At 39.0% G+C, this 14,224-nt stretch overlaps 1 protein-coding gene across 2 annotated transcripts in view; it reads right to left on the bottom strand.

Annotated features, from left to right (window-relative positions):
• Nucleotides 1-726: 726 nt before the first annotated feature.
• The window catches only part of LOC109041326 (lachesin), a 124,846-nt gene continuing 111,348 nt past the window's right edge, over nucleotides 727-14,224 (bottom strand). The window contains exons 4-11 of one of the 2 annotated variants that reach the window (XM_019057648.2): nucleotides 12,296-12,399; nucleotides 10,973-11,180; nucleotides 6,835-6,990; nucleotides 5,781-5,909; nucleotides 5,121-5,258; nucleotides 3,762-3,935; nucleotides 3,200-3,271; nucleotides 727-2,220 (exon numbers count right to left, since the gene is read on the bottom strand). In XM_019057648.2, coding sequence (XP_018913193.2) covers nucleotides 2,057-2,220; nucleotides 3,200-3,271; nucleotides 3,762-3,935; nucleotides 5,121-5,258; nucleotides 5,781-5,909; nucleotides 6,835-6,990; nucleotides 10,973-11,180; nucleotides 12,296-12,399 — 1,145 coding nt within the window. In that variant the 3' untranslated portion in view covers nucleotides 727-2,056. The remainder of the gene's footprint in view (nucleotides 2,221-3,199; nucleotides 3,272-3,761; nucleotides 3,936-5,120; nucleotides 5,259-5,780; nucleotides 5,910-6,834; nucleotides 6,991-10,972; nucleotides 11,181-12,295; nucleotides 12,400-14,224) is intronic. The other variant, XM_019057649.2, reaches the window with a different exon arrangement.

The following is a 14,224-nucleotide window of genomic DNA, read 5'->3' as shown; positions in this document are numbered from 1 at the left end:
AACTTGGTCTAAAGTCCAATTCAAACGGTTCAATTTTTATCCAATCCATCCTAATGAACGAGACAAATCAAAGCGTCGCAGCATCTTTTGGGCATAGTTTTTGAGTTACAGATCATGTCTATCACATTAGGATGTCAAAAATGAAGCAAAAAAGATACTCAAATGTCACTCCTCGGTACAGCTCAGCCCGCCGCGCGACGTCACGGGTTAAGCAGTAAGAGCATTGAAATTGAAAACGCCTTTAATTCCGGGTGAATGCAACACGGACATCCACGCTGCCCTAATAGTTGCATCTAGGCGCTATAATGAAATTCGTTGAGTGTTTGTCACATGCGAACTAAATAAGGGTGCTTTACTTGTTTCTCCTCCTCCTACACCTTAACTTGATTCCAGCGTTGCCTGTTATGCCAATGAATTAAACTATTACTACTTTTTATCTCAAAATCATGCTACCAAAGCGTAATGAAACTTCACGGCGAATTGGAACAAAAGACAGCTCCAGAGTAGCATCAGATTCTACTTTTTAGACATTGTCAATTTTTGAATTTTCTCACGTGGAGTCTAGACCCGCAGTCTCTCCGTTACTTGAAGTTTTCTTTCTGAAATATTGTACTCATGCAACACCACTGTAATTTCACGTCTATATCTATATCATAGGGGTGGTTAGAAAAGCCATTCATTCTGGACTCTCTAGAATAATGATGAATCGAACATAAAGAAGATTCATTTGTGAGACAATTTTTTTAATTTTCATCAACATTTCATTTTATTTACAAATATCTACAAACTTTAGGTCGATGCTATTTTAAAATTAACAATTAATATAGTGCTTTACATAAAATCATGAAAACTATTTCTGCTTATGTACATGATACGTAATGCATGAAGTACATTGTAAAAAACTACATCTCACTCGCTCGAATGAAACAAAATATGTTGAATTATTGGACCATTCCTCTCTGAAAGTGACACACGGACATTAATCCAACAACGAGGATATGTAAAATTTTACAATAGGTGCACGTAAGAGCGGCTTTCTTCAAAAAGCCACTGCTGTTTTGAAAGACTGGAACTATTCTGTGCGCCAATGATTTTGTGCTTTATGCGTTTTCAGATTCGGGCTTCCACAAAAAATCAAGTCATCTATTAATTATTTCCCTCAAGTTTTTGTGTTTCGGCTGTAGCAATTTATTGTGCCAAATGTCATGAATTTACCGGATATTGATAAACAATAACTACTAGATAAGCCCGCTCCCTTTGATTTTCTTAATTATTAGCTAGCTTTCAATAATGTTGGAAAACATATTAAATTTTAATCTTTCTTTTATCATAGTTTATTCCAGTGATGCGCTGGGTTGATTTCCAGGATTTGCGCGTCCCTCAGTACGTGATAGTCTCTATATGAGTCCGTTTTCATTAAATGTTTAAAACATTAGATAGGAAGCGGCCTTTTAAGGACTCCCATTAGATTTGGGTCGCGTGACGGCCTGTAGACGACCCCCCTCCTCCCACACTCAGCAAAGGTTGATCAACACTATTTGCAACACTATTTGTTTTTTGAGTAAATTAGATTGGATGAAAGAGAGGATACAGGGAAAAACACGAAATAAACGATTCACTCGGTATTGACATGCCTGATCATGATCAACTAATGTTACAAACAGTTTCAAGTATCAAAATGTTTGAGTTTCAAGTCTGTTCGGTATAACATCACAAAGAAAAGTAATTATCAAGGTCGCCCAATTTGAGAATTATTTAGATAAAGTATGTTGAATATTGTCGAATAAATCAATATCGACATTCAACTGTTCATCAGTGGCGTTTTGTGCATTGCAATTAATCGATTAAACTTCCATTTAAACCTATGGAAAAGAATCGATTATATCAGGCTGTTCACACAAAACACCTTAATGGTCGATTCTTTACCACGGATTCAAATTGGATAACATAGATAGCCGATCATTCAAGCTTCGCCGTCGCTCTTCATAGGACAGTAGATGAATATTTTGCATATAACCTAGGGACCGCATTGAAATTTAAATTCGAAAGTTCATTGTCAGCTTCTAAATTTGAAAGTGTACAAAAAAGATAAAAGTATACAGCCAAGGCTTAGAGTGGCCGTGTAGTTAGAGGATTGATAAAGTGATTCTGCACCACTGATTGCGCCTGCAATACCCGAACTGGAACCTCCAAGGGACGCTGTCGATGAGTCTTCGTCATCTGCAACAATTTGAAATTTCGCACTTAACTTTTGTGGAAAAATATCGCTAAAAATAACGGAGATGCAAGATATTCGGTTTGATAAAATTATGAGGGAAAACTTTTCGTCTTGGATGTGGTTGAAACTCTGAAGGGCGCACCGTATGTGCTACATGTGATACTACAAAAACACATATTTCTTTTGAGGTGATTCAAAATCTTCGCTCCTATTTAGGCAAGCTCATCTTTACTATCGAAACTACGTATTCAGCACTGGGAACTTCGGACCATTAGGTTTGGACAGACATTTTATGGAGCTTTCGTCCCAACTCTCGACCTTCATCACCATATCGCCGATGAAACTAGGTACCAGACCCCGTATATCTCAGTTTGTGAAGTTGCAGACTTTCTGTCATAACCTTATTTTTTTAAATGGAAAACTGCTCAACGTTAATTCTTGTAAACTTCCGTGACTTTTATTCGCAAAGCGAAGAAAACTCAGTGAAAACTTCAAGGAATGATTTGATTCACCCTCCTTTCAAAAAATAATATGAGAGCAGATATTTTTAAACACCGCAAACGAGATACAGGGTTTGGGAGTTTCGCTGTCAAAATGTAGGCTTCTTTACCGCCTGCCACGCCCTGCAAATATGTGAATAGTTGATTTTGAAAGTCGGCAAATATTTTGGTCTTAATACGTAAGCACGTATTTGGGGAAACCCATACCAATAAAAAAACCATAATTTTTGAGACTAGATCCGTGAAGTGGCAGGGATTTCACATTATACTGCTCGGTATGTTTGGTGCGCATTTATGGTGAGATGAATGTATTTGTATTCCAACGTTTCAAGCACTCGCGGTAAATATAAATGTCACGGCACACAATGGCAATAGTCTTTACTGGCCAAGCTGATAAAGTTAGGGCGGCTGGGCATTGGCGATATGGTCTTGTTCCCAGGATTTTGCCAATAAATATACCAACGTTTTATGTTTCACTCACCAATCTTTTTGATGGTATTTTCATCGTCGAAAGCTGGGGTGCTCGCTGCGGTTGTCGAAGGAGCCGGAATTTCTGAAAGAAAACGAAAATGATTTTACATGGTTTTCACATGAAATCGAGAAAAATGGAATTGAGAACCGATTTCCCCCAAATGTCATAATATTTATAGCAACTTTCAGAGCACTGAAATGGCTGTTTGATTGAAAACATTCAGACTACGGACTTTTCCATCTCATTGCGAAGTTATTTCATTCTACCTCAGTTTACATGTGACATGCCAGAAAACTTAAATCCATATGCAGAATTAAAGGCTTAAGGAGAGCTTTCTTGCTCGTCATGCTGGCTGAAATAAGGAAAAAACGGATCTTCAACAAAAGGAGCTGTTCCTTTTTCTTTCGATTTTTAGTAGCTTTTTTTTCAAATTCAATTTCTCTTCATTATGATTTACGTACAAGAAAAATCAGAGTTCAGAGACTGTTACCGGGTAACAGTGTTACCCTACACATTGTTTACAAAATTCCGTAGATGTGTGAGTAAATGTTCGAAGAACTCTTCATCTTACCTTCCAATTTTATTTGTCCACCAGTTTCCCCAAGGGAATTCTTGGCGACGCACTGGTAAGAGCCAAAATCGGTCCTGTTAACTTTACGAATTTTCAGGAACATGTGCCGTTTGTAGTCTTTGTCCTCTCCGTGCTTCGTGTACGCCTCATACTTCTCACCTAAAACAGACATGCCTACATTTCATTAAACCTGTCACCATGCACTTAAGAGAGAGAAGAAAATTAGTTGGGTTTTAAGAAATTTTTAACATTTAAAATAACAATAATTCCAACAAACTGTACAAAAACTTCAAAATCATAAGTTGAAAACCGCCGACGCCGCGCTGCAAGTTTGAATAATCGCATCAAACACAGTGCGGCCGGCGCGGGGCTGACGTGCACGGCGCGAACCATATAGTAGCGCCTTACAAGACCGCAGGATACTTCATGGATTGCGCGTACGGCACAGTGCGCGCGACGCATAGTGTAGCGCCTTACAAGTCTGCAGGATACTTCATGCATTGTACGTTTACCACGGTGCGCGCTCAAGTGTTGAAAGTAATATCTTCCTGGTGTCAAACCTACCCCGATGTGCATCATTTCTGAACAGTGCACACAGCAAGCTTGCAATCCTAAGATCACAGGATTGTAGAGATTTTGCAATCCTGTATGCTTTCCGATGAAAGTTTAATTAATCGTTCCGAAAAATTCCCGAAAACTCTTCAAAAAAAAAAAAAAAAATGTGCATGTATTTTAAAAAAACTCTGAAATAAAATTAAAAAAGAGAAGCGGCGCGTAACGTTGACATCGAAGATAATTAGGTTTTTTTCCTTGTGCATCCGTCGGCATTTTAATTCGTTAATCTCTTTAATAACTTGAACATGGTTGTTCAACGATGTTTTGCGTGTAGTTTTCTCCCAGTGATTGGCAGCCGCGTAGCGGCCACAGTTAAAACTCATCTAATTTTCCCAGATAGCTTTGTTTTTGATAACGAATCATTCAAAGTTGAGAATTGTATAACGACACACTAATCAGGCTCGATCAAAGATAAAGAAGAGTCTATGAAAAGAAAAAACTTTGTGTCTTTCTTAATGTTAGTATAAATACGATCTTTTTTATTTAGGATAGTGTTCCATTATTTTATTTTTGTTGGCAATGTCTCTACGATTTAGCGAAACAAATTCAGTGTGTATAAAAGTAAAAGGTAAACTATTGAGGTTTAAACTCGAGGCTTCTGCTACATGCTTAGACTTATGTAGAGCTGAAATGAAGAATTTTTTAGGCTACCTCCTCGCGTTAGTACACGGTAATATGGACCCCTTAATTAGCATAAAGGTATTTTTTCTCAGTCATGTTTGTCTTGCCTAAGGTGATATTTACCAGAAAGGATCATGTCTCCTCTTTCGGTTGTCCAGTAGTTGATTGATGTGGGGTACGCCTCAGTGTGGCATTCCAAAGAAACGTCCTGGCCGATATATGCCGCCTCAAGCTGGTTTGGAATGGTCAATTCCGGTGGAACTAGAAAAGAGAAATGATTGACTTCAGAGGATAAGGATAAGAAAATACTTTATTTAAAATTCGCATGCAAAAAATGGGAGTTAAAAATTTCAGTCATTGGTGCATCGTTGAATGGTTGCCAAAATGTTTCCGAAACTTGCTCATTTTCAGCAATCGAGGAGGATCGAAGGCACAACAGTCATGTTTTACGTAATTGGTCTGGACTTGCACGGGATTATGATCAATCGTTGAGAATCAACCAATGACCCCCCCCCCCCCTTTCAGCTCTCATTTAAACTGCAAGAGCACTTGACAATGGCATTTCAGCGATTGAGAATCACAACCATCCATTTTCATATTTAGCCTTGGTCCTATTTACAGGATAAAGTTGACTATTCGAAAATATTGTTTAATAAAATGAAACGCTCGGCAGCTCAAACTCTTGTATCATGTCTCTTATAATGGAGGAAGGGAGAGCGCGGTAAAATTTTCAGTAAGAATTTAGAAATAAAGCTTCCTCTAGTGGGGTGTGAATATACTTACATTGCACCCTGAGCGAAACCTGCTTGCTTATAGACGGCTCAACACCATTCGAAGCGATGCATAGGTATATTCCCATATGGAGCCGACTCACTTTGCTGATGTGCAAAGTCTCTCCATCCACCACATTCACTGAAAACGCAAGAGAGAAGGTACAAGGTAAATAATAATGAATTCTATATTAACGTATCCATCAATCATCTCACCCTTTGATACTTTTAAAATAATTATTTTTTACATTTTTTTCCGTAGTTCTACGTTTTTCTTTCCCCTTGCAAGACAGGTCAGGACAGAGAACCATCACTTCATTGAAATTCCTTAAGGAATGGGTGTTGTTGACACGTGCCCATTTACTTCGATACCTTTTCACGAAATAAGATCTCTTAAAGTTATGCCATTCTACAGTGCTTGCAAGAAGGATTCGGTATTTCTCGTTGAAGTATTTCTCAGTAAAATTGTTTACTTTTATTTGACATTCTCTTAACATTAATTTGATCTTACCCAACTCAATGAAGTGCGATGTGACTTGAAGAGATTTTAGATAAATGTGCATAACATCACTCATTGATGGTTGATAACTCTTATCTATCGAGCAGTTTTTGAAAGTTGAGTTCAAATTCAGTGGGGCGCGGGCCATTGGACTACATTTTGCAATATGAAACTCACTATTCCTGGCTTATCCATTAAATCACCTATCTGCATGAGGAATGTAACGGCGCGTATGTTGTTACTAAAGCAAGCAAGAAAATACGGTTGCTTATCACAAAATGTAGTCCAGTTAATTGGTTCTCCTGCTCACCCAAATCGGCGCCACTGTTTATATGCTGAAAAATGTTGTTCTCTTTTTGCTTCACATCACAGATTTGATTCATCTGAAACAGGTAGAATCCGGAGAGCTTCCAGCCGGATTTCGGCCCTGCAGTTTATCACTTGAAACAAGGAGCTGAAATAAATCACACTCGACGACGAGACGGAGTGTAGACAGGGGGAGTGGTGAGAGGGGAGGTTGCAGGAGGGGGTGCAGGGGAGGGTGAATAAAAATGATACTATTTGTTACCGTTTTGTCCGTTGAAATTGATATTAACTCCATCCTCCCTCCTCCACATGACGTAGGGCTCGGGGTACCCGGCCGCCTTGCATGTCAGCGTAACATTAGCCGCTTCTCTCACCACCATGTCCGTGCTTGTATCTCTATCCACGATACTCGGGGGCACTGTGGGAGAAAATCGGAGGACCTGTGATTTTGTGTCATCTCTGATGTGGTTGCTACTACGAACGGTTAGTTACAATAGTTTGAGTACCTTCATGAAGAAAGCATGACCAAGAGGCCGAGTATTGAAATCGATAGACAAAGCTATAGACAAAGAGGACAAAAGGGGTATGGAGGGATCCAATCGGTGAAAGCGGGTGGTTGCAATGGACAATGGATGTAGGTAATAGACAACGGCAACCCACGAGAGACCCGATAGTTAGTCCATCATTTTCTCCCTTGCTCTATAAGAACCACCCGTTTCAACCAGTAGGATCACTCCATACTCCCTATGTCTTTGTCCATCGCTAAGTCGATCAATTTCAATAATCAACCCGCAGGGCCAAATTAGCCGGGGTGTAGGGCCGCTGACCCCACGGGCTCATCGGGCGATTTTTTTGTTTTATTACCACTAATTCTAATTTTATATCTCGGTGAGAAGTCCGACCAGCTCCTTCAGGGGTCCTTGGAGAGAGAGACCCTAAGACTGGAATTTTAGGCGCCGTGTTGCCCCTAAATACTAAAACTTAGGGGCAGCAATCCTAAGATTAGGGGCTCCTTATGACCTGTATTGAAAGTTCTGTGAACTTATAAAATCAGCGTTTTGTGGGCACTCAAAAAGACGATTCTCATGGGACCTTCGGCTCTGATCTCTGTAGTGCTGGAGCCCAAAATAGGAATGGTTTGGTGGGCTTCTAAGAGCTAGTCTCTTGGGGGCCTTTAAGTTTAAAGTATGGATGTGGAGTGGCCTTGGGACAAGGTTCTGGGGATCATGGAGCGCTTGAAACCCCAAGACTAGGATTTCAAGTGACTCATCAACTGCGAGCGCGTTTTTTTCCAAATTCAAAATAATTCAAAATCCACTCCGAGCGACCATTTGAGAAGATCTTCTTGATGCCCAACTTCTGATACTCGAAACAGACTGTCCACCTGGCGTAGAAAAAAATCATCGATCGGATTGCTGTTTCTTTAGAAAAATTCAAGAGATCCCTGCTTCTTTAGATACCCAAGTATAGTTAATTTTCGTATCATTAAATGACACATTAGATCCCTAATTCCAGTTTAATTTTGATATATTCACTGACCTAAACTAAAATGACGGTAGGAGGCTGGGCCGAAGGAAAGGTCGTAGCCGTAAATTAATCTTTTATGTTTTTTCGGAAAGATGAACATTGAACCGCCTTCAATTTAGCGAGTATGCAGACCGCAAATGTGTGTGCCTTGTACCCATCAAAACCCCGGGCCCCAAAAAGCTGATACACCCCTGATGGTCACTGAAGGATCCATTTCTAACTGGTTCAGCCATTTTAGGCATAATGGAGTTATAGGGGGGCATTGAATGCATCTGATGGTATAATTTTAAACCTCTCTCATACATCTTTATGCCTGAGTTCATATCTCGAATAAACTTCGTGTTACTGTCATTGGAATCCGTGTGATCTGTATTGAGAGATGAGGAGGAATATTATCCCTCAATATAGTTGGTTATTTTATTCGATCAAAACACGTGAGAGCGCCATCCGAACATTTTCGAAAAAGTGAGAGAGAAATGGTAAAAATGGAAAGTGGAGGTAAATTCAACAAGAACACAGATTTTATCTCTGACGAGAGTACAGGCAGCGGTTGGGAGTACAAATAGATTAAAGTGGAAGCCAACTGAAATAACTTCATGAAGAGTGACTGAATTTGTCGTGTATGATGGTAATGGAAACTAACGGCTCTCAAACATGTGGGCCGGAGAAAAATGCAGCACAATCGTTTCATTTATCTCTGCACACCTGATGAAAAACCGAGGACACTCACAACTCGAGTGGTTTCGTCGGGTTTTTAGAGGGTGAGTAAAAAGGGTGGCTGGGCAAAAAGGGTGGGGCAAATTCAAAATGTCACGTGAGATGAAGGGGCAGTCAACACCATGACAGCGCGGACTCTGTTGGTAGACTGGGCACTATTATATGTTATACTTATTTAAAAGAAAAAGTTTTAGGGAACCGACATTTTTTGAATTGACACTATATCATGACGAAACAAGGAGAGGCAATTTTTCATTTTAATCATTTTAACTGTTACCAACATACCGTAGGAACACTCGTAAAATTCTATAAAAAAAAAAAACCATCTGGATTCATTGTGTGCTCCCAATCATCATTTCTTATCTTAATACTATCAAAATTAATAATCAGGCAGCAGTCCCAGAATTTTTTGAGACTTTAAAAATATAAATTTAAATTTATTCCTTTTTCCGGTGATTTCCATGCTTTATATTCTTCCCGTTCCTTGACCCTCCAAAATTAAAGGTCTGTTTTCCATTACTCCTAAAATGTATGTGCCTTTGCTCTCATTCCTCCAATCAATTTTTTTAAATCACATTCTGGTGCCTTAATGCCAATAGTTGCATCGAAACATTAATAATGCTGCACCACTAACAAATAATGACAACACATTTCATAACTTCAACGAAGGACTGCAAAATATAAAGAATGTAATGAAAGATAATAATATGTACATGAGAATAATATGTCATTAGCATTGCGTTTTATTATCTACACAATATATATTAGTGATAGACAGTTTCATGATTTTTATTGTGCCTACAAAGATCTTGTCTTTTGACATTCACACTCGTGAAAAAAGATAAAAAATAAAAGACAAAATAAAAAATACTATTACAAATTTAAAGTTTAATTTTCGGTGTCACACTCGGGGCAGCAACCGACTCTAAAATTGTGCCTTTACCACAGGAAGTATGGCTCTATTATGTATTGACATCAAAACTTGTAAGTGATGATTTTGATTAGGTTAATCTATTTTTCCTCTCATTCAATCTCCTCTAAAGTTAGAAAATGAACGGCGGCCTTCTTCCTCTGGTTGCATGAGTTGGCAACATTGAACATTCGCGACCATCGAGAGTGATTTGGTCTGTTGAGTGACGATTTGTGCTTAGGTGAATATTTCAAAGCGTAATAATTTTGAATAATCTTTAATTCACTTTCCGGCCCGAATAATTACTTTACGTCGCCATCCTCATCTCTACTAACCGTGTTATAGCCCTAGTAAGCAATTTTATTCCAATCACTGTTAAAAATTTTCTGCCAGAAATATGTAGCTCCTTTGAACATAATAACAATCTCTGTGCATTGCTCTACGTTATTTGTGTGATAGTTGATTTTTGTGATATCCATCACCGCGGGCGATTGTCTTAAATCAAGTAGAAAAATTGACTTAGACATCGGTCTCTGAAAATTCCGATCACATCGAATTCTACTTGGCAATGTCAGGAGGCATGACTCTTGAAGCAATAGGTGAATTTTCGCGACTGGAGTCGGTTCAATTTTTTGATGGATGACTGTTGTACCACCGTTGGAATGTGAACCAATCGGAAAGAAGTGTTTAATTTTCAACCAAATCCTGAAGAAAATGAACTAAATCCCGAACTACGTTAAAAAAAGAGCACTAATCAGTCGGAGTAACATGAAGTAAAAATATACATAGGTGCAAAAACACACAGTTCGGGTTCTCTGAAATATGCGAAGTCACGTATCTCCATTGCGAGGTTTCATAATTTTGGCTCCTATTTGGGTTTTTTTTTCAAGAGGAACTTTTAAATTTATAACTTGAAAATGCAGAATATTTTGTTAGCAGACACGAAAAAATCAACCGAGTTTTCATGGAATTACAATGACTCGTTTTTCTTTTTTTTTTTTTTTTAAAAAAGAAATATACAGGAAGTCTACAGAATTGCAAACGAAGACACGTGGTTTCGCACTTCGGCCATCAATATCGTTTCTGCAGCCAGGCGAGTTTTTACAAACAAGGTTACGGTTTGCTTACTTAATCAATTGCCTAGCTCTGGAGTCATCAGTCATTCTCAGACGAATCTGAACCTTACGTCTCGATACTAACTTTGACTTTAGCAAAACACCTCAGGCAAATGTATCAATTTTCTTACCAACAACTTGGAGATAGCCTTTTTTGCTGCGCATGGGGTCGGTGTTGACTTGGCACATATACCACCCTCGATCGGTTTCTTGGACCTTCTTGATGTGCAGGTACCACGAGCGATGGTCGTTGTACGAGAGGCTCACCCGGGGATTCTGCGTGATCACGTTATGGTGGATCGACAGGATTGTCTGCGTGTCCACTCGCACCCACGCCACCTAGAAAACCCAATAAATAGAGAAGATCATAAAAACTTAGAATTTTCGATAACAGTTCAGGGTTGGTTTCTCGTAGCCTCTGTGGATGAAGAAGTATACTGTTTCCATAAGTATGCATAGGATTGGACGCGTTTTTTATGCAGGAACGCGTTCACTATACTAAAATTGTGTCTGGTATTTAAAATCTCTCAGCCCTCAAAGGCAAAAAGAGGAACATTATGAATAAATTAACTTTTCCAACACCAGGAAGATGCTTTCAAGTGTATAACCATTCCCTTCCATTGCAGAGATAAATTGCAAAATTTTTCTTCTCCCTCGGTTACAAATGACGCCAGTCAGTAGGTTACGTATATTTCACCATGTGAGCCTCGAAAGATTATTTTAGTAAAAATCCTTATTCTTAAATCCAGCTGTAATGAATTATGTGCATCGCCTATAATTATTTTGAGTCAACGCTCATTCTTAACCGCGCGCGGTAAGCCTTGACGCTCCTCAACATTATAAATTCATCTCAATTATTTATGCGTTTATAGCACAAACAATGTTATCGATAATTTCAAAATACTCCAATTGAAATGATGCGAGTCGGGCAAATTTTTAATGGTAATTTGGCAATGCCTCATTCGATAATGCACTTTTACGAGAACGTAACTCAAGTGCACTTTTGTTCGGAGGCTCGAATATTTGCATTATTTTAAACACCCTCTGCTTGTTCTCGTCACACTCCCTTCTTCTATCGGCGAATAGATAATGCATCCCGCGACAGGAATCGTGAGTAAGGAACGAGTGATTTTATTCTGTCATTGCGCTGGACAAGCTTGCCAAGTTTAGTGGTAAAAGTTCGTTGGTGGTTCAAAACTTGAGAAAACAATTATTTAAAAAAAGAATAAATAATTATTCAATGAAAAAAGTAAAAGGTAAATAAATGTAGTGATTAAAAAAAATTTAAGGGTGGTCCTTTATTCTGTTAATTCTAAATTACCGCCAAAATCCTGTTTGACCGTAGTCATAACTCTCCAAATTAGCAATTTTTCAGAAATATGTTTGCACTATTGTGTAGGTTTGTCAACAACTGATTACAATTCCTTGCGTATTTTAAACTATTATTTTCATACCTTGAAACCTTTCAAATTTTCTACAACACAAACAAGAAGAGCGTCACGGCCTATTGTAACGGTCACGTTGGGTATAGGCTCCGCGAACCGAGGCATCAGGTCATCTGAAACATATAAAAGTCACCAAATGTAATTTGCTACTGGAGATATTATTTGTCACTCAAAGTCAGTGAACCTTTCACGGCAAAATGTTCGACAAGACATCAGTTTGATAAAACGTAAGAAAATTTTGTTGGTGTCAATGAATCTTATAATTATATTCAAGCGTGAGTCAAGAAATGCATCTGTCCTCTGAACCTCTTCATTAGTATTGAGGTTGTGCCGGGTTGATTAAATAATAAAAATTAGGAGTTGGAACAGTGCAAGTTCCTTTGAGTGTTTTTAAAGAGAGATCCAGGAGATTAAAGTATTTGAATGGCTGAATCTTGTTTAATTGAGCTCTAAAAGGCTAAGGATTAAATTAATTACGCTTCAGAGAACACGAAACCTTCAGCTTTTAGCGTCTCAGTTTGAGTAAATTTTGTTTAATCCAGTCCCGTTCTTTTTTTGTTTAGGGGCCGTTCCAAAATTACGCAATGCTCCAAAGGGGGGGGGGGTATTTGTCAGCGTTACGCGGCGTTCCAGAGGGGCGGGGGGTATAGAGCAAAGCGTTACGTAACAAGTTTAAGTGTTTTTTAGTAGTTTCTGTATGATTTTTGGTCGGTCGTCTTTAGAAGTTATAAAGAATCTCGAAAGTATTACTCTCACTTTTCCGTACCAGATAGAAACGTCAATACGCTCAGAAACTGTAAGGTGATATTTAGATTATTTTGTTATCGAAATGGGAGGGGGGTCTGGACAAACGATACGTATTTTTCAGGGAGAGGGGTTCAGCGTTATGGAGTTTTACAGGGATGTGGAGGGAGCTGTCAAAAAACCGCAAATTTAGCAATACGTAATTTAGGGACGGCCCCTTTACCAACACAACATGAAAAAAGAATCAGACATCAGATTGAAATAGAGGGAAAAGTCAAGCGTCAACCCAACCGAGGATAGGAGAGACGTATTCGGGCCGCGTTTCCTAACCTTCTCCCCGAATATGAGCTACACCTCATTCGCAACATAGATCGGAGCATTGCAACTTCACGCATGGCGCCTTCAATTTTGCAGAAGCAACATGGACATCCATCAAGTACGAATAGTTGTATCTCTGCGCCTTCATCAACGCGCGTTCTTTTCCCTGCTATAGTTCTATATTGTTTTTGTTTCCGTTTATTTTATTTTTAGTGGTGCTTAAAGTGCCACGCACTCTGTGAGCAACACAGCCGATGAAGGAAAGACGTGATCCAACCTCGTTTTTTAGGCCTCCGTGTCGCCCATATTTTATTACATCTTTTTACAAAAAAAGAACGAAAGTGCGATGATTTCTGACACACTTTCTTCATTCGCACGCTACTGCAACACTTCTGTTTTGAACTCATCAATTTGCTTTTTGTTTTAAAGTGGGCAGCGTACGAAAGACTAAGTTTCCTCGTAAGATACCGTAAGGCAAGCTCAGACCCCCTCGCCCTCCAAACGCCTCACGTAATGCTTAAACGATCCCAAAGCATTAATTTTTAAGAAGTGCGGAACAGGAATTTTGAAATCGTCGTTTCTCCGCACAGCACCTTGGTGATGCAGGATTTTCCCTTTGAGGGCGCGGAAAATCGGGCTGCTTGGCTGGTTCTACCGTGCATAGGAAGAACGCCGCATGAGCCTTCAGACATTGCCACGTATCCTTCAATAAAAAAACAAATTTACTGCGAAAATTGCGAATATTTTTCCAAATTTTCAAACAATTTCGTTCTCAATTTAATCTAAAATATCTGAAAACTTCAAGGAAAAGATACATAACTTTCTTCAGAAATACCTACACATTTTTTTTCAGGGAAATTTGACAACTCTCGAATG

The sequence above is a fragment of the Bemisia tabaci genome, chromosome 1 (assembly GCF_918797505.1).
Source record: "Bemisia tabaci chromosome 1, PGI_BMITA_v3".
Classification (NCBI taxonomy): domain Eukaryota; kingdom Metazoa; phylum Arthropoda; class Insecta; order Hemiptera; family Aleyrodidae; genus Bemisia; species Bemisia tabaci.
The sequence above is the reverse complement of the archived record's forward strand: the minus strand, read 5'-3'. Positions and strand labels throughout refer to the sequence as shown.